General features: G+C 40.5%; 1 protein-coding gene across 7 annotated transcripts; it reads left to right on the top strand.

Moving 5' to 3' along the window:
• Positions 1-2,529: 2,529 nt before the first annotated feature.
• LOC104585748 (NAD(P)-binding Rossmann-fold superfamily protein) lies at positions 2,530-23,829 on the top strand. 7 transcript variants are annotated; one of them, XM_088894472.1, is made up of 7 exons: positions 2,530-2,910; positions 7,449-7,616; positions 16,330-16,547; positions 16,674-16,833; positions 16,941-17,151; positions 17,252-17,360; positions 20,294-23,288. In XM_088894472.1, exons 1-7 carry the CDS (start codon positions 2,766-2,768, stop codon positions 21,560-21,562), a joined length of 2,280 nt encoding a protein of 759 aa, XP_088750598.1. In that variant the 5' UTR covers positions 2,530-2,765; the 3' UTR covers positions 21,563-23,288. The 7 variants fall into 7 exon arrangements, with proteins under 7 accessions (XP_088750598.1, XP_088750601.1, XP_088750602.1 ...); XM_088894475.1 differs by lacking the exon at positions 20,294-23,288 and adding an exon at positions 19,129-20,287 and having other exon boundaries at positions 2,568-2,910; XM_088894476.1 differs by lacking the exon at positions 20,294-23,288 and adding an exon at positions 23,479-23,829 and having other exon boundaries at positions 2,575-2,910.
• The last annotated feature ends 385 nt before the right edge of the window (positions 23,830-24,214 follow it).

Here is a 24,214-nt window from a genome sequence, read left to right on the forward strand (position 1 = left end):
TTTTGCCGCCCCTGTTTGCCAGTTCGATCTCCAGTTGTGGGAGAAGTCAAGATTCGATCTTGACATCTTCTTTGAGAAAGAATTGATAGGAAGCTATGCTCACGTGCCATCCTACTAATTCTTGTGAAGGACAGAGTTCTTGGAGAAGAACACTACTGATTCTGCTCCATCCTGCACTGCGCCATCTTCTGTGGGAGCAGTCTTTGGATCATTCCATGGGCGTGAACACCTTCGTTGGGAGATACTATTTCTCCGTATTAGGTATAACCATTTTCTACTCCTTTTGGTTCAGATCTGGTTCAGTTTATGGTTCAAGAATGATCCTTGAAAATATGATTTTCTAAAATAGGGAATGTGATTCCCAGTTGAAGGGAGAGAAAACTTTTTGAAATTCGCCCCCTTATTCCGCAATCTTTGGGCGTCCATACGATGGATCTCTCATCCCTTCAAAGGGATGAAGTACTGCCTTGTCAGGGCCTTGACCTAATCCCAATTTAGAAAACCTTCAAACTCTGGGCGAGAAGGATCAGTCTTGGCCGCCACCCAACAACACTCAACCCTCATCCCGGGGACAATGTCCAGGTCCTGCTCCCCCTCGGCTTGCGGGGACCCCTCGTCCTCCCTCAGCGTCATAGATGCAGCGCTCTCACAGGGAGGGTCATTGCCTCGACAGATGTCTTCAGATCCCCTGGAGGTTACCCTCTCCCGGAGCACCTCCACCTCGCACTGAAGGGGAATAGAAACAAAAGGGCTTAGAGGGGAAAGGGGAGAAAGAAGTGAAGGTAGAGTGTTAAAGGCTGGAGAATCTGGGAGCTGAGTTCACTTGAAGGCAAAAGCACTTGGAGGCAAAATGACAAGAATTCTACTGTTGAAACCCCTATTTAAAGAAGAACGAATGACCCAGATTCTCGAGATCCAATAGCTGAGAAGCCACCGCCTCTACTACCCAATCATGGCGCGCCGCGTGATGCTTAGCCTCGAAAGGCAAAGCGACGCGCTGATAACGACTCGGATCGTTTCAAATCTAATGGATGAGAAGCACCTCCACACCTACGATCCATTTGTGCTGCACCCCTGAGTGCGCACCCTCGGAAGACAAAATGACGCTCAAGACGAACCAACGCGTCTGCCCAAAGCGACCCATCGGTCCGGGTGGCCCGTTCCCGTGAGCATGCACATCGAATCCTCGGGCCTCATGGGCCCCTCGACTTCACAGGTCCTCGGCCTAAACGGCCTTTGGCTTCATAGGTCCTCAACCTAAACAGCCTTTGACTTCACAAGTCTCGGGCCTAAATAGGCTCCCCTAGGTCCTTGGCCCAAATGACAGCACCAGAGCATCCACATTGAGTGCGCCTCCCGGGTCACCTGTCCGAAGCAATAGTGCCATAGACCACTCGCAGCCCCAGCTGAACTTACGAAGACGAACCAGGCAGAGATGCGAAAGAGGACGCCACTGCAGGGTACACCTCGACTACCGGGCCCATTGGCGCTCACCATTACTACTCCCATCAACCGAAGCCGAACTTTTCTCCTCGGCATTGGAAGTGGGGCAAGTGATGTGGGGTGACCCAACCCAGCCCATTCTAGGCTAGGAGGCCCAGCCCACGAGTCCCAGATCCGGGGACGAGATCCGCTATAGTAGGGATCACCCTGCTCCCCTCGTACAGAGCCAATTGCAGAGCATTCACATGATCCTTTCAAGCCCGTTGTACGCTTCTGTACAGCTCCCATCTCAGGCGTTCATCTCCACCTACCTCTAGGTAACTCAAGTATAAATAGGGGTGCCCCCCTCCAAGTAAAAGGGGGGGGGGGGGCAAATTGAATACAATTTGAATTTGGATTTGGAACTAGTCTCAAAAACTATATTTTAGTTCCCCTCTTCGTACCCCGTACTAACTTGACCATCGGAGACTCTGCCTCAGGTTCTCACCCGGGGCCTCTGACGTATTCTGTTTTGTAGTACCTCGGCCTACATATCTCGGTCTCAACAACAAGCTCTCTAAACCCTCTAAGCTTTCAGCCAACCTTCGGAGTCTAGGGGCAAAATTACTTTGTTGTCCTCGGCCAATCCGAGCACCAACAGTACTCTATATTTTGGGTTTAATGTCATTTTGGTCCTCAAATTTTAAAATGTGATAATTCAGTACTCAAACTTTCAAAATACGCTAATCCAATACCTATTGCTAATTTATTGTTATATAACATTTAAAAAGACACATCGAATATTTTTTATAAACTATTTAAACATTGACAAAAAATTAACGGTCTTAAATTCTTAGCTGTTCTATTCAATAAAGTAATGGTCATGTTTTAGTGATGGACTTTCTTGAATAGAAGAGAAACAATTTGGAGAGTTAATTTTTATGAATGTTTGAATGGTTTATATAAAAAATTGGATGACAGAATTATTTATTTTTAAAGTAAAATTAGAAATTTTCCATAACAAATACAAATAGAATTCTGACAAAACGCCGAAAGCACGTCTAATCAGCAGATGCCAAATCGAAACAGGTTTCTGGGTTCTGACAAACAGCTCATATAACGCCTGGGCTGTTTGGGCCCGTTTCGACATGAAACATGCATAGGATTGAGTGCTTGACAATTGACATGAAATAATTTAAAAAAGCTCCATGCCTCCATAATCCATATAATATAGAGTCCAACCCCAGTCTCTATGATTACCAAAAAAAAAAACTCCGGCCTCTGTTTTAAATCATTCTTCAACACCAACCGATTTTGGAATAGAACTTGGAAGGCATATCGACATGGAAGGTAGAGATCAGCTTGGGGACAAAACAGACAGCACGGTGGCCTTCTGTGTGACGGGCGCAACCGGTTACATAGGATCTTGGTTGGTGAAGTCTCTCCTCCAAAAGGGCTACAAGGTTCACGCCACCGCTAGAGATCCAGGTTTGTGCTCCTCTTTCCCGTCTTCTCCTTGTTTATTGTTTTCTTGGAAGAATTGGAGGATGCTCATCTCACTTCACCCGGCTCTATGTATCTTATTCATCTGATCATCTATCTAATATAGAGTATGAACAACAACACTATATATATAGTGTGAAGTCTGAAGTCTGGTCTTCTCACTTCTGACTAGGCCTGATTGCATGATGGGTGGTCTTAGCAACCTGCACTATGCAGTGAGACTTAGGATTGAATCCCTTTGATGGATCCACCACCACTCTCATCCTCTTTGATTTTAGTTCTCTCCATCCACCATGACTTTTGTCCCCAAATTAAGAATGTTCCGGCGGGCCGGTTGCATAGGTTGAGTTGAGGGATGATCGGTAATCGTGGGTGAAGGGAGGGGAGGTCTCCACCAAATTTAGGATTCCATTGGTTGGACATGAATGTATGCCACGTGCACGGAAATGATTGATACGGATATCAATCTTGCTCAGCCAACTAGATGGAGTGATGGACACAGGATTAATGATCTACTTCTGAGCCAAACAGTACATGTGAAACTTGCAAGTACAAGAAATTCTTTCTTATAGGCAGTGGGTGTGGCCTGTGGGGTTTTTACTTTTTAGCTTTGGCCTTTGCATGGGTAGTTTAGATTACAAATTTACTTCTTTGTTTTCATTTTGTATTGTTGTTTTCTAGTAAGTTCCGTTGTTTTGTTATTGGCGTTGATTTCATTTGGGCACATCTCTTTCGTCTACTCTAAAACAACACATCCCCGGTGAAAAGAAATTGAAGATGCTCGAGTTTATACTAGTGTTCCTTTAAAATCTATTTTTCTGTCTATCTTTAAAATCTAATCAGTGCCCAAGTTTTCTTTTAGCAGGAAAAAGATATATTATCAATTAAACCAAATACAACTCAAAAATAAAATTGATATTAAGAAGAAGAAGAAATGCTTTGTTGCGATTGATTGATCTAAAAGAACCAAAACCATGGCAGAGTCGATACAAGTTCAAGTACTGAAAAATGAACTCAGGTCCCACAATTTTCTTTCAATTATTTGCGGGTCCTAGCTGAGTGTGGATAAGGACAAAGTAACATGAGTTATCAATCCAACAATAGTAATAAGAATTTATCTATTTTAAACTTGAAAAAAAACTTTTATATACATTAACGGGGTGTTCTCCCATTCTGGATCTCCTACCCACAAACACTTCTCACGTCCCTATATACCCACAAAGATACTACCACCGACAAGGTATGTAGGAAGAATTTGTGGGTAGAGATCCAAGCTCTCCTTTTTTTCAGTTTGAACTATTTTTCTTGTTTTAAGTTTCAGAAACAAGTCCAAAAAACCATCTAATTGAAAAAAAAAATCTTAAAATAAAAACATATAAAGCATATCCCCGGTCTAAAACTGAAGCCAAAAACTTTTTTTTTAGGGTTTGGGGACCATATTTTCATTTAGTGGTTTGATATCACATTTTCATAAATCATATAATATCAGTCATGCAATATATATATATAAAGAGAGAGAGAGAGAATATTAATAATATAAATAGGTTGAGGTTAAACAATCAAAAAATTATTAATTTAAAAATCCACTAAACTTTCACTAAAAATCAATATTAACAAAACTTAGTAAATATTAAAAATGTGTTTCAATTACACTTAAAAATCCAACTTTATAAGCGCTAATAAAAATAAGAAATTTAAATATAAAAATATTAATTGATAGTTTTAAACTTTTAATATATATATAGAAATGTTATATATATTTTTTATACTAGACTATAATTAAATAAAAAATTTAATTAAAATCATAGTTTAATAATTAACACAGATCTCTTTATCAACAGAAAATGTGCAAGCCCGAGCTCGAGCCTGGCCCGACCATCAGGCCTAAATCTTGAGCCCAAGCCTAGTCCTTATATAAAGCCCGAAGCTCGAGCCCGAGCCTGAAACCCGATCTATACACGAAATATCTTATTTTTAGTATACTTTTATAAACTAATATTATATTAATATAATAATAATTTAATAAACTAATTTATATTTCCTAATAGTAAATTGTCATTGACCCTATATTAATTAACAGAACTATATAGTGGGAGGGTGTTTGTCGCAAATGAAAGTAAGGGAGGAATTGTCACTGACCATATAGGATAGGGGAGGTCTTTGTAGTTTACCCTTTTATTTTTGAGAAGAAGAATGATAATATATTGGTTTTAGTAGCCCTCTAAAATTTCATGGTTCCACTCCCTTTTATAATTTCTGTTTCCTTTTCTTTTTTGGTAAATCTTTCCCCTTTGTTTCTTTCATATTTTCTATCAAACCAAAACAACCTTAAAAATGATTTTGGGTCCCTTTTGAGATAGCTGAGATGAAGATTCAACTAGCCTTGTTCAACTGGTTTGAAGCGTTTGGAGAAACTATTCAAAGAGGATGAAGCAAACAGCCCTTCATATGTGCAGATAAAATTAGCTAAATACAATGGCTGTGTAGCTGGTTGTGAATGGCTAGCCATTAAATGCATATGGCCCCTATCCCAGCCATATGGCATATATGGCTGGGATAGGGGCATTACTCATTGATTCCATAGCCCGCTACAAAAGCTATCACGATCCAGTAATCCAAATTTCTATCTATGTGAGGTTTACCTTGGAAAGGCAGAGTTGCAATGCTTCAAACCTCACAAAGAGGGATTTCGTACAAAGTTATAGGGAGTTTGTCATATTCATTTTATTTTAAACAATGTTTTAAAAAATTGACCCTAAGGCCGAACTATTTTGCCTCCACATCATAGATCACTAGTCCAAACATTCAGATATATATACATATATATATATATATATATATATTATTTTATTGTTTAATTTATATTTATATTTCAATTTTTAAATTTTCGTTTATTAAAATGTTAAAAATTAGAATTTGAGACCAGAAAAATGGTTTTTTCAGTAAAAGTAGCAAAGCAAGATGCCTTCAAAAATTGTCCTATAATAAAATAAAGATCACCCAATCCATAGTTTTCAAAATCGGACTGGACTAGATGGTTGGATTGGAAAAACCGGTTCCAGTTTTCCTCAAAACCGGAATTTCTCCAAAAATCGTAGATTTTGGTCAGCAAATCGCTGACCTGGGAAATTAACCATTCGACCAGTTGAACAGTTTTGACCGATTTTTATTTTTTTTGTTAGAACGAGTTGAGCGTTCAACCTGGCAACCGGATCCCTGACCGATTCGGTCTCCAGATCGGTTTTAAAAACGATGCCCTAAGGTATAAGATCCCAAATCTACAGGTTGATGAGTTGATCTACTGTAGCTGAGCCACTCCCATTGGAGTGGATAAAGAATCCAGATTTCTTCTACTCTTTTTTTTGTACTCCCGAGTCAATCACTCATCAGATCAGACTCTTGGATCGGAATCTGATCCGAAATCTTATAATCGGATAATCCACATTCATCTTAGGATAAAATGATTAAAGAAGTTCAATAAATAATTAATTTTAATTCATACATTTATATATTCAATCGTATTGGACGGGCTATGGCTGCATTTGGCATTCACTATTTGAAGGATTTGTTTCCTTTTTCCCTCTAAAAACTCAGTATTCATGAGACATTTTAACTCAAGAAAAAAAGTCGGTCAGATATATCCAATGGAGACACTGAAAGTGTAGGAAAATCTTTATTATGTATCTGACAGCATTTGCACTCATTTCTTACTTCTCGAAAAATGGTTAAAGAAATCCTCGATTTGAGCATCACTGACATTAAATTGTATGGTCGTGAACTTCAATAATTTGGAAGATCAAGGATCAATCCATGAGATCTGCTGGCACATAATAATATAATCAATCTAAAAGTATGAATTCCGAATCCGAGATTCCAACTTTCCAAGGCAAAGGCAATGAATACTGATTTCCTTCGTTCCACCCCAAAAGCACGAAAAGATAAGGATGTGGTAATAAATTACAAGTTCAAATTTTTTATTTTATTTTTTAATGGTATTGCGCTTTAAATCAAAAGTAATACTACAATAACAATAAATATCTGCTTGCTTGTCTATATTGAAACTTTCTTCTAATAAGCAGTGATTCATCAACATTAGAAAGCCATAATATTGTGCACCATGAGGAGTATTGAAACAAGGCAATTATGATATATGGTGCTTAGCCAAAACACTTGTTGATGGGTAGCAGAAGGTTGACTTTCCCGTATATCGTGTTCCGTAGATGAAGGATTGGGATACCATATCAATGATCAATGACAGGATTTTAATTGTTGTGAATAGATAGATGCTTTGTACTATTATTATAGTTGAAAATCTCACGTTTGTATTCTAACTACTTCAATTAAAAGTAAATAAATAACTTGGCTGCTGTTGGTGTGGCCATTGGCCAAGTTAAGATTGAGCCTTCCACGGTGGGCCGGGCCAGGATAAAATGGACTTCAACCGGACCTGGTTGAATCCTTCCGTTAAACACCAACATCATAATAACCAGAGCTGCTGATTTATTCGTTATTTTAATTTGCAGCCAAGACCTCCGATATAATGTCATCATGGTGCGGTGGTGATCGGTTGAAAGTATTTAAAGCTGATTTGCAAGAAGAAGGGAGTTTCGATGAGGCCGTGGAAGGTTGTGATGGTGTATTTCATGTTGCAGCGTCAATGGAATTCAGTGTACCCGTTGAAGACAACATTGGTAATACTTTTTAATCTTTCTCTTACGCCTTATTTTGGTTCAGCGGCAAAAAACGAAAATGCAATCTGCTCATTTCCAAATTTTGCACAATAACTTATCACCTATCCTATTTTGATCTTCAACTGAATGGGTCATGGATAAAGTTTATATGATAAACCTGCATAATTAGTTAATTACTACGGCTTCTGACTGGGAATGTCTTTATAGAGCTTTGTTAGTTTAGAAGAAACTTATCTCCACCGTCCAATTAAATAACATAAAATCAGAAGCATTATATAATAAATCAGAACCATTCATATTGAAGCTCAATCACTAGATAGGCCACCTGCAGAATTTGGGGAGAGTGGGGGTTAGCAAATCCACCAAAATGTGATAAAGTTTAGTTTTTGCAATGTTTTCATTGACATGAAGCGTTGCGAAATAACAGGAGAAATGGAGTTTCTATAAATTGGGGATAGGGGCATTTGGGGGCTGATTTCAATTGAAGCAGATTTGGTTCAATCTGATCTGTACTAATATGAATTAATAGACGGACTAGGTCTAACCCAATTCGATGAATATGCTGCACCAGTCCAATTCAATGTTTGGACCGTCTAATCTGTTCAAATTGTGAATCATATAATCAATGCTCACTATCACATGGTACAAAAATAAAATAAACTCTCTATATTGTATGACTTCAAAAAATAATTGTCATTTTCTAAATGAATGATTGCCACTTGACATCCCTCCAAACAGGAGGCGCATGATCAAAGCAGTGAAGCTTCAAACTCTCCATTGTAAGGGATGAGGACAAATCAGCTATGCCGGATGGGATAGCCTCGGGCTAAACTATGACATTATTTCATCCAATTCTAATTAGGAATGTCAATAGGGCAGGCATCTACTTCTGTCTGTCACGGATGGAGAATTCTTGAATTTTTTTCACTATGAAATAATCATCTAAAAATAGTTTAATTGTTGGATATTTTACAAATAAATTATGAGAATTTTGGGGTGTTTTAGGAATAGAATTATGATAATTTAGGGGTACTTTATAAATGAAATTATGGAATCCTAGGGTTTTAAGAAATTGAAAAAAATTTAAAAATCAATATTAAATATAGGGATATTTTATTAATTTACCATCGGGTTCGGAATGAATTTGAGGAATTATATGCAAATCTCTTCCCCGCCCCGTCACCACTTCAGGAAAAACATATTTTCCTCATCCCCGTCTCATCCCCATTGAAGATCGGGAACCTGCCCCATTCGAGGTGGGGCATGGGGCGGTTTTAGAGAAAAAATTTCCATCCCTAATTCTAAGTGGGGCTGCAGCAATATATCAAAGGCTGTGATCCATGATTTTAGCCAAGGCTACACCAATGGGAGTGAATGAAATTTCTCGGTATGTCTGCGTCTCATATGCACCCTACTCTATCCCACCCCCATTTCTATGTTATACCAAAAGAAGAAGACAGGGGTCTGGAGCAACACTCACAAATCCAAACCCAAGGCCCCACTCCACGAATCAGCGTTGTATGTCATAGCAATAAACCCTAGAGGCTAGAGTGCAATTCGGAAGAAGCCAATTAGACAAAGTAATTGTATTATTAGAAGGAAGAAATGAAAGATGTGGGGTAGCTATATGAGTTAGAGCATCAGTGACGGAGCAACGCATGCTTTGTGAGGTGGACGGGTGGATGTTGAAGATTTTGGACTTATGATGTTTATCATAAAACTAACAAAGGACTGAAGAGTCACGGGCCAGTGACAAAACGCTTACTATAAAACTATTTTCCTACATACAAAGTGTTGAAGGCTTATGGATATTCAGTGAGATTTGGGCTTTGGAGAGATCTGATCCAAGTATCCAACAAAGAGTTGGTTAGAATTTAGGTGGCAGCAGAAGGCCGTTCATCTGTTGGATAGGACATTCATGGACTGAAAAGTTTTACAACCTCGAAAGGGAGTGATGATCTGACGATAATGATAAGCACAGTAGGGCAATCACGGGTTCTGATTGGGAGCGTTACCATCTGGGAAATGGTGTGTCATTTAGAGGGGTGCCAAGTTACCATTGATTTATAGAGAAGGGAGCTGAGAGTGGTCTGCTCTTTTTTTTTTTCTCGTCTTTAATATTTTTAGCTTTTTCATGGGTGTATATAACCCGGGATGAGACCCATGGCAGGATTTGATCGCAAATCTCCCCTAAAACCAGCCAAAGACTTAGTCAACTGATCTAAATGGCACAAGTCATTTGTGTTAGGCTCTGTTTTCATTGCTAATCTGAATCGGATAAAAGTTTTTGTGCTTAATTCAGTTTTGCATCTCGTATGTTTGAAACTCTGATTTGTCATTTGTCATTCTTACCACCTCCTACCTTGAGACAGACACAGTCTTTAACATGCGGCAGCCAAGCACGAGGAGAAATAAACCAAAGTCTTGAGTCAGGGTTTGGTTATTTTGGGTCAAAAAAATTGGTAATCATTGGACAAATAAGACTTGAATATAAAGAAAGGGTGACCAGATCGTAGTATAAGCATATACATGTTAGACAATTTTGTTTGCCCTTAGCTTCAGTCAGAATGATGTATTTTATGAGTTTATTGTAAATGAATAAAAGTGCATATTTGATTCATGTTCCCTTGGTATGTTTTTGTGTAATACCCTTAAACTGGACACTTAATGAGACTCGTGTTAGTTTAGAATGTTCACAGCCAGTGGGTCGGTCTGGGGAGACCTATCTTGACAAGGCTGACACTGTGGTGCCACCAAGTCGGTTGGGGTGACCTGTCTCAGCTGTCAGAGTGAGACCCTAGGCACATACAGTGTACGATTAATTGAATCTTTGAACTAGACCAGATTTTCAGTATTGCCCTGGACCTTGGAGATTGATGGGCAAAACTGGAAAGTTAAACCCAACCCCTAGACTCGATTATGATACTGCACTAGGCACATACAGTGTAGGATTAATTGAATCTTTGAACTGGACCAGATTTTCAATATTGCCCTGGACCTTGGAGATTGATGGGTAAAACTGGAAATTTAAACCCAACCCCTAGACTCGATTATGATACTGCACTAGGTGTCGGATTGGGTTGTCTTTGATGTACCATTCAGTGAGATCCTTAGTGGGGGTCAAAACCTGGGTATGTTAGGAATGTCTGAGAATCCATCTTAGTGGGTGATCATAGTGACAGGATCAGCCCCTTTGTCGAACAAAGGTAATGATCGAGGATGCACTCTCACTGATGGAAACCAAGACTGTCGGCAGCCGATTTCAACCGTTGAGATTTGTTTTGCAAAGTATATTTTATATGAGATATAAAAGTATATATATTATGGTTTCTCAAATGTTTGCAAAAAGGTTTTAATTCTCGGGATCCATATAAGCAGAGAGTGCAACACTGTTCCTTGCAGCCAAGGGAGAGGTCCTCTCTTGTCAGGCATTGTATGATCATTATGGGCTGCGATGTTAAGTGTAAGACCATTGAAGATAATACCTGATGGGCTAATCTTGCATCTGCCCACAGTCCCTGGGTGTTATATGATGGGTTGGCCTAGGAACCACTTAGGGTAAGTGTTGGGCCCATAGAGCCCATTCGATGGGTTTCAGGGGGTGCACTGTCTTTAACAGTGTATTCGGCCAGGCCTTGTAACAAAGGCTAGGACGAACCCATGTGGCTGATGTGTACATCAATGCTTGGGTCCCACGCCATACAAGGAAGCCCAACTGGGCAGCAGTTAGGAAGGTTAAGTGAGCACATAAGCTTAATGGGCCTAAAGCCCATTTCGAACTGGGCTATTCATTTAGTTAATTAAAGGGGCAAATTCTGAGATGGATTAGCAGATAGGATAGGGTCTTAATCCTATCCACAGAGAGAGTCCAAATCTGAATATGATTCAGATCTAGAAACCTCCTAATGAGATTAAGAGAAAGCTAATCTAATCTGCAGATAAGATAAGGGTTTATCCCTATCACCTAAAGAGAAGTCTTATCCAAATATGATTTGGATAAGCTACTCCTAATTGGATTAGGAGCTGATCTTTTATGTTAACAAAAGAAGGGGGCGGCAGCCTAAGAGAGACACACATTAGATTTCCTTCAGTGCTGAAAACAAGAAGAGAGAATTCTGCACCCTGCGAATACTCTCTTGCCGCCTCCCTGTTCTTGCCGCCCTATTTGCCAGTTCAATCTCCAGTTGTGGGAGAAGTCAAGATTGGATCTTGACATCAGTTCTTTGAGAAAAGATAGAAAGGAAGTTCTACTCACGTACCATCCTACCGATTCTTGCGAAGGACAGAGTTCTTGAAGAAGAACACTGTTGATTCTGCTCCATCCTGCACTGCGCCATCTTCAGTGGGAGCAGTCTTTGGATCCTCCTTGGGCGTGAACACCTTCGTTGGGAGATACTATTTCTCCGGATCAAGTATAATCCTCTCCTACTCCTTTTGGTTCAGATCTGGTTCAGTTTATGGTTCAAGAATGATCCTTGAAAATATGATTTTCTAAAATAGGGAATGCGGTTCCCAGTTGAAGGGAGAGAAAAATTTTTGAAATTCGCCCCCTTATTCCGCAATCTTTGGGCGTCCATACGATGGATCTCTCATCCCTTCAGTGGTATCAAAGCCAGGTTCAAATCTTGAACCATCTTGTTTCAGATCTGAACCCGCGCAAATGGGCAGAAGATGTTCTACCCGATTTGCGCAGATATAGGTCTTGGGAAATCTGTTCCCAAAATTAATGGGCGAATAATCTGAAATTAATTTTACATAAATCTTATTATTATTTAGAATTGTTCTTTATGATTTTCTTGATTCATGGGCTGTTCGTACAAGAGGAGATCGAATTCTTGGTTTGCGCAGGGAACCTGCGATTTTGCAGTTCTTGAATTATTTTGGTCTGTAAATAATTTTTTTTATTTTCTAGACTCAATGTATAGGTATTCGATCTGATGTAATTATTAATAGAAATAGGATTTCTATTTATTTTATTTTGGATCGAAGATGGCGGCGTAGAAAAGGAGATTTCGTAGAGAAGGAGATTTCGCAGATGGGAGAATCGCTATCTGCTATTTGCAGTTTGTGAAACTGCATTCTGTGATCTAACCTCTGTTTTGCAGGATGGATTGTGCGAACAGCCCTGATTGACTGATTCTTGTTTTCTTTCATCAGTATTTAATTTCAGATTATTTTCTTGAATTAAAGATTTAATTAAAGATCAAACCCTAGACCCATTCGAACCAAGATTGGTTCAAATAGTTTGAACCGAATCTAGGGTTTAATCAAGGCTGAAAGTCAGCCCTAATTTTCCCACTAATGGGCCTAAGGATTGGTGTTTAATTAAATGGTTAATTCGGCCCAACCTGTAAAGGCCCAGTTTTAAAAGGTTAAACCTACTGAAAGCCCACTTAACATTTAAAGCTATATGGGCTGAACCATTCGGCCCATGTACCTAGATAATATTAATGGTTAATATTATGGATTTGAAATGGGCTTCAAATGGGCCTTACAGATGACTAATTGATTGGATCAATTTATACCTACATGTGATGTATGGATGTGTGATGTGCTACGTACATGGGCCATAAGTACTTGGCCCATGCTCCATCGACAGTGGCTCTTGCGCACACCCTGGCTGAATGCACATCATTGCCATTGTGTCCCTTTTGGTCATTGGATGACCTCCCTCAGTGGTGGGCCCCACACCTCATCAAGAGGTTACATGCGAAACCCTAGCCGTTTTAGGCCCACCGAAATCTGGCTTTATAAAAGTCAATGGGAGCCACTTTGGTTTGACCTAAAATAAGAACTAGGGCGTAATTAACTGTTCCCTCCAACTAATATGAGTGCATGAGATAGGGAGATTCATATGATGAACTCTCTAAAGGCCTTCCATCATTAGCATGAGGATGAGTCCTTCAGTAATGAGGAAATGCACTAGAAAATGGACTATCCATTTGTTGTTGGGCTTGTCTGAGTGTTTCATAAGATGATAGGGGCATCATAGACCGATGTGGGAGAGGCTTCACCAGAAAATGGGAACTCTCTCATGGTACCTTGGCGTTCACGAATATGATGGGTAAGCACTCACTGGACAGAAAGGTTTACCTGAAAACGGCTCTGAACTTTGTCTGGCAGAGGCCAAAGGGAAAGCTCATGTGATGAGTGGATATGATCCTTCACAGAAAGGTGGTGGGGTTATGCAGCTGAAACAGTTGGCTCCATGCACCCTATGTGATTTCCCACATTTCCAGAGACAACCCGTAGTCTCCGTCACTGAGAAATGAGGGAAATCTCAGAGACGAATAAATGGAAATGGAACGTAGATTAAAATCCATATCTATGAAATGAACATGAATCAAATTAGGTTGTGGACTGATGTTTGCTCTTTTATCAGAAAATGGCAAACGGATCATTTGCAAAACTGCACGATGACAATAAGTTGAAGGGCCTAAACTATGCTGACTGGTACAGGAATCTTATGCTGGTCCTAGCTTCTGAAAAGCTGGACAAAGTGGCAAAGAATCCTGCCTCGGAGCATCCGGGTGATAGGGCTTCTAAGGCCCGAAGGAGAGACTATCAAGAATGGGAGGAGAAAAACTCCCTTGCCCGGTGTTACATCATTGCCTCCTTGGACAACCCGATACAGAGGCAGTTCGATCAGATTGAACTCGCCAAAGACATATTGGACAGTCTCAGGACAATGTATGAAGAGCAGAATCGTTCTACTCGACAAAAGGTCTTGAAACAGTTTATGACTGCACAAATGTCCAAGGGTCAACAAGTTCACGACCATTGTCTTCGGATGATGGGTTACATTAACGAACTGGAGGCTCTTGGATCCGGGCTAGACCTTGCAACTCAGATAGATGCTATCCTTAATTCTTTGCCTCCTTTCTTTAATCCGTTCATCATGAACTATAACATGAACAAGCTGAATGTCAGCTTGCAAGAGCTTAGCAATATGTTGCAAAGAGCTGAAGAACTGATTAGAAAGGATGAGCCTGTATCCATGCTTGTTGAAGCTGGAAAGTTACACCCAACCCCTAGACTCGATTATAATACTGCACTAGGTGTCGGATTGGGCTGTCTTTGATATACCATTCAATGAGATCCTTAGCGGGGGTCAAAACCTGGGTATGTTGGGACTGTTTGAGAATTCATCTTAGTGGGTGATCATAGTGACAGGATCAGCCCCTTTGTCGGACAAAGGTAATGATCGGGGATGCACTCTCACTGATGGAAACCAAGACTGTCGGCAGCCGATTTCAATCGTTGAGATTTGTTTTGCAAAGTATATTTTATATGAGATATAAAAGTATATATATTATGGCTTCTCAAATGTTTGCAAAAAGGTTTTAATTCCCGGGATCCATATAAGCAGAGATTGCAACACTGTTCCTTGCAGCCGAGGGAGAGGTCCTCTCTTGTCAGGTAGTGTATGATCATTATGGGCTGTGAGGTTAAGTGTAAGACCATTGAGGATAATACCTGATGGGATAATCTTGCATCTGCCCACAGTTCCTAGGTGTTACAAGGTGGCTTGGCCCAGGGACCACTTAGGGTAAGTGTTGGGCCCATAGAGCCCATTCGATGGGTTTCAAGGGGTGCACTGTCTTTAATAGTGTATTTGGCCAGGCCTTGTAACAAAGGTTGGGCCGAACCCATGTGGCTAATGTGTAGATCAATGCTTGGGTCCCATGCCATACAAGGAAGCCCAACTGTGCAGCAGTTAGGAAGGTTAAGTGAGCACATAAGCTTAATGGGCCTAAAGCCCATTTCGAACTGGGCTATTCATTTAGTTAATTAAAGGGGCAAATTCTGAGATGGATTAGCAGATAGGATAGGGTCTTAATCCTATCCACTCAGAGAGTGTAGATCTGAATCATATTCAGATCTAGAAACCTCCTAATGAGATTAGGAGAAAGCTAATCTAATCTGCAGATAAGATAAGGGTTTATCCCTATCACCTAAAGAGAAGTCTTATCCAAATATGATTTGGATAAGCTGCTCCTAATTGGATTAGGAGCTGATCTTTTAGGTTAACAAAACAAGCTAATCTCTTCTTGTTTTCAGATTTCCTTTAGTGCTGAAAACAAGAAGAGAGAATTCTGCACCCTGCGAATACTCTCTTGCCGCCTCCCTGTTCTTGCCACCCTGTTTGCCAGTTCGATCTCCAGTTGTGGGAGAAGTCAAGATTAGATCTTGACATCAGTTCTTTGAGAAATGATTGAAAGGAATTTGTGCTCACGCACCATCCTACTAATTCTTGCAAAGGACAGAGTTCTTGAAGAAGAACACTGCTGATTCTGCTCCATCATGCACTGCGCCATCTTCAGTGGGAGCAGTCTTTGGATCCTTCCTTGGGCATGAACACCTTCGTTGGGAGATACTATTTCTCCAGATCAGGTATAATCCTCTCCTATTCCTTTTGGTTCAGATCTGGTTTAGTTTATGGTTCAAGAATTATCCTTGAAAATATGATTTTCTAAAATAGGGAATGTGATTCCCAGTTGAAGGGAGAGAAAAATTTTTGAAATTCGCCCCCTTATTCCGCAATCTTTGGGCGTCCATACGATGGATCTCTCATCCCTTCAATACAAAGCATATAAAATGTTGTTCATCATTTGAAGGTCTCTTGTATGATTGTTCTCGTGCTGGTCTGAACTCTGAAGAGGCTAAAAATTTGAATTTTGAACTTCTTTAACGTGAATTTTCTTATATGAAGATGGCTATGTTCGATCAAATATACTCAAACCATCAACCAAAGGGACCTTAAACCTCCTCAGGGCATGCTCCAAAGCAAAATCAGTGAAAAGGGTTGTCTTCACATCGTCTATCAGTACCATAACTGCAAAAGACGAAGCGGGGAAATGGAGACCAAAGGTGGATGAATCTTGCCGTGTTCCGATTGATCATGTCTGGAATTTAAAAGCAAGCGGATGGGTAAGGAGAAACTTCTTTTTCTGCTGATCTTATTTTTATTACTGGTACATGCCGATCGAGCACACACCACCAGTAAAAGATATTCATCACGTTCATCTCTACTAATAAAAGATATCCAAATTAAAGGTCTACGCACTCTCAAAGCTTATGTCAGAGGAAGCTGCCTTCCAGTTTGCAGACAATTACGGATTGGATGTTGTATCAATAATACCAACTACCGTGGCCGGTCCATTCCTCACATCGGCTGTCCCAACAAGTATCCAAGTTCTCTTGTCACCAATCACAGGTGATTTCAGCTATTGTGATCATCACCTTTCTATCTTAATTCATCCTACCTCAACATATATATAGGAATGTGGATGAAAACATGTTTGAATTGGCACTCCTGTACAGGTGACCCTGAATTTTATCCAATATTATCTGCCGTGCATTCGAGATTGGGGTCAATCTCAGTAGTTCATATTGAAGACGTATGTAATGCCCACATATTCTTGATGGAGGAAGTTGCAGCCAAAGGTCCATATATTTGCTCTGCCCACAGTTGTACTATGGGACAATTGGTCCACCTTCTTGCTCAAGAGCACCCTTGCTTCAATAAACAAAGGTAGGCTTAGCTTTCTCCTTCATACCTCAATAAGCTCTAATTTTAGCTAGGGAAGTGAGAGTAATATCAATCACTGCTACGCTGTTGCATGTTTTTCCAGGTTTTGTGAGGAAGAAAACAGCTCTGTCCGTTCATTGATTTCTTCCAGAAAGTTAAAAGCTCTGGGTTTCGAGTACAAATACAGCTTAGGAGATATAATCCTTCAGAGTGTAAGTAGCTGCATACAGCATGGCTTTCTGCACGAAACCAGCAATTAATTGCGGTATTCTTAGAAATTGATTTAATTGAAGAACTCTATGCAGTTTAATTAATTGCGGTATTCTTAGAAATTGATTTAATTGAAGAACTCTGGGTTTCGAGTACAAACTACTAAACCTGTAGTTTAATTAATCCACCTTACAATACTTTTAGCAGTTGATTTAATTGAAGAACTCTATGCATTGCACTCTCATGAAGCCTAGCATGAGCAGGAACCACACTAATCAGCTGTTGACCATGGAAAAAGGTCATTACCCAATTGTGGGGTTTCTATCATCTGGGGTCCTTTTCTACTTTTCCAACCCAGCTATATGGGGTCTTGGGAAGACCTTTAGCACTTTTCACACAAAGTGACCGCTCTCAGACTTGAACCCACATTTTCAAGCTTACCACCCTGAGATTAATAAATCAGTTGTTCTGGTTTTATGGTTTGTAATACGTCACAACATAGTGGAATCAGTGTTCTTTGTGTAAGCGTAGTCTATCAAAATTATTTCATTATCTCCTTCCTTTTAGGAGATAGTTGTACATACCGTATCTTCTCTTCTTTTCTTATTGTATCCTCTTTAGGTCACCGACCTTGTCTCCCTATTGTATCCCTATTATAATTAGCTCTATTATAAATAGAGTTGTAGCCTATTGAATTGAATATATCAAGAGAAACTATTATCTTCTCCATCCTTCTTGGTTCGTATCATCCTTCTTGGTTCGTATCATGGTATCAGAGCCTGTGATACTTTATCAGATCCGTCCCTCCACTTGAGCTTCGTTGGCGCCCTCTCATGAGTACACACTGTCGTTGCACCGGTTATCGTAGCACCTCGGGTTGAAGGCTAGCTCCCTCGCATAACTGCCCGTCGTGATCGTCGTCCTGTACACGACTTCTGGTGCACGCAGAAAACTGAGTTCAATTCTTATTTGCTTCTTCTTCTTCAAGCCCAGTGTAGAGGTAAACAGAGAACTGAAGCTTGGATCCTTCATCTTCCAAGTATGCGACCAGACCGACAACTCCTCTGCCTCCGGTTGGCTACGGAACAAACTTGAATCCTCTGTCCTCCGTCTTCCAAGTCTGCGACCAGACCAACGACTCCTCTGCACTGCTCCGGTTGGCTGTGGAACAAGCTTGGATCCTTTGCGACCATACCAACGGCTGGCGTTTTGAACGAGATCTTACCGGAAGCAGGGTCATCGAGGTAGATATCCCAGAGGGTGACCCAACTCGAACCAGGAGCTCCTTACTCTTGATGCTGATCAGCTTCTTCATCCGGTGGTTCTCCATGAAGGCGATAATCTCATTCGCGTACGAGACCTGCTTCCCGTGCACTTGAAGGTGTGATGCGTTCTTCCTCCTTAAGCCAGACAAACCCGGCTTCCCTGTTGTAGCCCACCTCCTCCGTTCCATCTAGTGGCAACAGACTCTTGGGCAGTGATATCTCCTCCAGAAGCTGTAGCGATTTCTTCTTGCAGAGAGCATCTCGGCCTTCTCTCTGTAATTCTCAATCCATGACTCGCCATTGCTGTTGTCTGAGCTGGTCGCTAAGGCTTAGTTGGGGGAAGACAGAAACAGAATTAACTGAAGAAAGCAAGAAAAGGAACATGTGATTTGCGTTGCTCGAGAGTTTTGTGTTTCTCCTCATGGATTCATCTGAAGCTACTCAACATATCTCTCATCCCATCACTGTTACCTTCGATGGCTCAACTTATGATTTATGGTCGCAGGAGATGTGCAGTTTTCTCAAGGGACGCCTTCTATGGCGATATGTGACGGGTGAGATTCCCAAACCTACCAAAATTGCTGATGAAACAGAAGATAAATTTGCTGAACGAGTAGAAAAATGGGATGGGAAAAATCATCAAATATTAACATGGTATTGCGAGCATCAAGTTGGAATTTCGCAGATATGACTCTCCTAAAGAGGTATGGGATTTCTTACATGTTCGTTATTCTATTTCTGATGATGTGCATCGGTTTCAGCTCTATAGGCGTCTTCACCGTATGAAGCAGCAACCTGAACAGACCATTCACAGTTATGTCTCTGAATTACAAGTTCTTTGGGATCAGTTAACTCAGTGTGAACCTGAATGGGATAGTACCTCTGCAGCTACTACTTATTCCAAGCTTCGTGATCGCCAACGTGTTTGGCATCTTCTGATGACTCTCAGGGATGAGTATGAACCTATTAGCGGTACTCTACTTCATCATAGCCCATTGCCTTCTCTTGAAGTTGTGATCAAAGATTTGCTCTCTGAAGAAACTCGTCTAAAAACACTTCGAGATGAGCGATCCTTATTATCTACTGATGTTGTTCTTACTACTCCGGGTACGTCTGCTACTAAATATTCAAAACGAACTTTCTACAATTACTGCAAGAAGACTGATCACACTATTTCGGAGTGCCGCCGCTTGCAAGCCAAAAAGGCGTCTGGATAGAAGTCCTCATCCATGGGTTCTCAGGCTTCGAGTTCTACTGCAGCTGCTGCCACAAAGAATTCTTCTAATAACACCTCTCCAAAATTTTCTCTTAGAGAACTTCAAGCTCTTCTTCACTAGCTCCAACCTGATTCTGGTATGCCTTCTAATTCAGTCTTGTCCGTCACTCCAGGTACTACCTCATCATGGTATTTTGATTCTGCCTGTTGCAATCATATGACATCCAATTCATCACTGTTTACTTCCAAGTCACATCCTTCTATTGCACCAATTGTTCATACTGTCGATAGTTCCACCTTAACTGTCAAAAGTGTAGGCACTATTTTAACATCTCGTTTGTCACTTCCTAACACTTTTTTGGTACCTAAATTATCTCTAAATCTTATATCTGTTGGACAATTATGTGAACTTGGTTTTGAACTACAATTCTCAAGTCGTGGTTGTACTATGAAGGATCCATGGACAGGGAAGATCATTGGGACAGGCCGTAAGTTTGGGAGACTATTTGAGCTATCATCTCTTCAATTACCATCACTTGTTGCTATTGTCACCTCTAGTGTATGGCATTCTCGTCTTGGTCACATTTCTACCTCTAAATTAGGATCTTTAATTTCTAATGGATGTTTGGGTCATGTTAAAACAACAGACTTTGATTGTGTTTCATGTCCTCTTTCAAAACATCATGATTTGCCTTTTACTATATGTGATTATGTTTCTTCTGCACCTTTTGATCTTATCCATTCTGATACTTGGGGCCCTTCGCCTCATAATACCATGGGTGGTTCGCGTTATTTTGTGATATTCGTTGATGATTTCTCTCAATATACATGGATTTATCTCATGCGTAATAAATCTGAATTACCTGCAATTTATATTCAATTTGCCACCATGATCAAAACTCAATTTTCCTCTATCATCAAAATTTTTCGCACTGACAATGCCATGGAATATAGAGAATCTATCCTTACCCGATTTCTTTCACAAAATGGAACTATCATTCATAGATCCTGTCCCGGTACCTCTCAACAAAATGGGCGTGCAGAACGAAAACATAGGCATATTCTTGATATTGTTCGAGCTCTTTTAATCTCTTCCTCTTATCCTGAACATTTTTGGGGGGAAGCAGCCCTCACTGCTGTTTATACCATCAATCGCATTCCTTCTCCTATTATTGGTAACATTTCTCCTTATGAACGATTGTATGGCCATTTCCCTGATTACCAGTCTCTTCGTGTATTTGGTTGTGCTTGTTTTATTCTATTACAACCTCATAAACATACCAAATTGGAACCAAAAGCACGTCTATGTTGTTTTCTCGGGTATGGTATTGAACATAAAGGATATCGGTGTTGGGATCCTCTTTCCCAACGACTTCGCATATCTCGTCATGTTACCTTTTGGGAACACAAAATGTTTTCCAGTCTCTCCCCATTTCGAGTTACCACACTATCTTCACATTTTTTTACTGATCCTACTATCTCGTTTTTTTCTGATGATTTACCTGTAGGTCCGACTACTTCATCTAATAGCTCTAACAATACTGCACAACCTGCAACCTCTCCTGATGCATCTACCTTGGCTATGGATCCTCCAGCTCTGCCTTCTTCTGAGCCCTTGATTCCTCCTGATGAATTCAACCCTGCTCATTCTAATGTTTCACTCTATCGCTCTAGTAGGGTCACTATTCTACCATTGTTATTCTACCATTGTATCTTTATATGAGCCTTGTACCTATCGCGAGGCTAGTGCTGACCCTCTATGGCAGAAAGCAATGGCAGAAGAAATTCAAGCTCTTACAAGCACTCATACTTGTGATTTAGTTGACCTGCCTCCAAATAAATCCGTGATTGGTTGCAAATGGGTCTACAAAATCAAGACTCGGGCAGATGGTTCAGTTGAAAGGTATAAAGCTAGATTGGTAGCTAAAAGGTTCACATAGGAGTATGGCATTGATTATGAGGAGACTTTTGCTCCAGTAGCCTGTCTCACTTCTGTTCGCAGTCTTATTGCGATTGCTGCAACTAAGCACCGGTAGTTTTCAGATGGATGTTAAGAATGCTTTTCTCAATGGTGATCTTTCTGAAGAGATTTATATCCTGATTATGATCATCTCCCTAATTAGGTTTGTCGTCTCCGTAAGGCTCTATATGGACTTAAGCAGGCGCCTCGAGCATGGTTTTCCAAATTCATCTCTATTGTTTGTCAATTTGGTTTTCAATCTAACACTTATGATCATGCCTTGTTCATCCAAAAGACCTCTTAGGGTTGTGTACTTCTCCTCTTTTATATGGATGACATGATCATTACTGGCGATGATTTGCAGGGTATTTCTGCTCTTAAGACCTTTCTTAGCAAACAGTTTGAAATGAAAGATCTTGGTCGACTAACTTATTTTTTAAGCATTGAGGTCTCCTCCGACCAATCGGGATATTACCTGTCTCAGGCCAAGTATGCCACTGATCTTGTTTCTTGTGCAGGACTCGCTGATACTAAGACTGTTAACACTCCAATTGAGCCTAAAGCCCATTTGTCAGCCACTAATGGTACTCCTCTTAGTGATTGCACCTTATGTCGGCAACTAGTTGGTAGTCTTGTATACCTTACTGTTACTCGTCCTAATATTGCGTATGTTGTCCATATTGTGAGTCAGTTCATGTCTACTCCTCGCACTACTCATTATGTTGTGCTTCGAATCATCTGTTATGTCAAGGGCACTTTGTTTCATGGACTTCACTACTCCAGTTCTTCCTCTCTTCATTTGATCGCATATTCTGATGCTGATTGGGTCGGTGATCCTACTGATAGACGCTCCACTATTGGTTATTACTTCTTTCTTGGAGACTCTCTTATATCTTAGCATAGTAAGAAGCAAACGTTGTCTCTCGTTCCAGTACTGAAGTTGAATATCGAGCTCTTGCTGACACTACCTCCGAGCTGCTATGGTTTCGATGATTATTCCATGACATGGGAATTACTCATTCATCTGCAACCCCTCTTCACTGTGACAATCGTAGCGCCATACAGATTGCCCACAATGACGTATTTCATGAGCGCACTAAGCATATTGAGATTGATTGTCACTTTATTCGTCATCATGTGCTCGAGGATACTGTTCGTCTTATTCTTGTCCCTTCCCAAGATCAGTCTGCAGATATATTTACTAAAGCTCACTCTCCTCTTCGCTTTCGTGCTCTCGTTGGCAAACTCCAGATGACTGATACATTACCATCTTGAATTTGAGGGGGGATGTTAGCATAATCTATCAAAATTAGTTTCATTATCTCCTTCCTTCTAGGAGATAGCTGTACATACCTTATCTTCTCTTCTTTCCTTTTTGTATCCTCTTTAGGTCACTGACCTTGTCTCCCTATTGTATCCCTATTATAATTAGCTCTATTATAAATAGAATTATAGCCTATTGAATTGGATATATCAAGAGAAACTATTATCTTCTCCATCCTTTTGGGTTCGTATCACTTTGACTAAGGCCCACTAAGAGGAATAAATGCTAATGCCAACGATGTACCACATACTTTGTTTTGCACCAGTATATAGTAACTGTTTGATTCAAAATTGCAAGGTTCACTTGGTACAGTTATATTTAAGAGATGGCGTTCAAAATTAAACAGTGATTGCAGCAAATAGCCACAGAATCCGTGCACGCAGTGGAAGCCAAAACTCATCCAAAGGGACCAACAAAGGGGAGAGTCCCAAGTGGATGCAGAGCTGGAACTTTGAGAAGAACAAAAATATAATGGAGAAATTCAAAGCTGGATAGCAGTGGGAGAAACAACAATCTGACCACTTAGAGCAAAGGCCGTTTAAGACGACTTGCTTCTTGTCCTTCAAGTCTGGACTCTGGACTAACCTTTGTCTCATTTCTCAAATATCCTGCCATGGACCACATGCCCCTGTCATCTGTTTGTTAGCAGGGAATCCACGTACAGAATGTATTATTTTACCTTTTTTTCTAATCGATATTCAATAAATGTGTCCGATCCTTGCTACGTCTAAAAAGTTAAAATCTAGGGTTTTGGGTGGGGGAATTGTTCGGTTGCATGACTCCTCTCCCCTGAGACCGAATCAGCCCCCCACAACGTCCCACAGCACATCCGCACTGTGTATTGAGAACATCTCTCGATACACGGCGGGGATGTACTGTGTGACGTTGTGGGGGGCTGATTTGAACACCTCTCCCCTCATTTGTGACATATGGAACCTACAAACAGAAACTATTGATTTGCTTCTTTTCCTTCTAGGGCTATGAAGCCAATTATGAAGATGAGAATTGAGCAGAAAAAGGGTTTACTCCAGGGTTTTCTTCTTCCTGTCACTGAACCTCAGGCAGATCGCCTATTCAAAATCTTAAACATT

Source organism: Nelumbo nucifera, chromosome 1 (genome assembly GCF_055504915.1).
Source record: "Nelumbo nucifera cultivar China Antique chromosome 1, China Antique-T2T, whole genome shotgun sequence".
Classification (NCBI taxonomy): Eukaryota; Viridiplantae; Streptophyta; class Magnoliopsida; order Proteales; family Nelumbonaceae; genus Nelumbo; species Nelumbo nucifera.

Bases quoted from the DNA above. Each gene is read 5' to 3' on its own strand.
- LOC104585748 (XM_088894472.1), top strand. From the start codon at position 2,766: ATGGAAGGTAGAGATCAGCTTGGGGACAAAACAGACAGCACGGTGGCC. The intron at 7,617-16,329 runs GTAATACTTTTT...TCTTATATGAAG, and splicing joins ACCCGTTGAAGACAACATTG to ATGGCTATGTTCGATCAAAT. The intron at 17,361-20,293 runs GTAAGTAGCTGC...TGTACTATGAAG, and splicing joins GAGATATAATCCTTCAGAGT to GATCCATGGACAGGGAAGAT.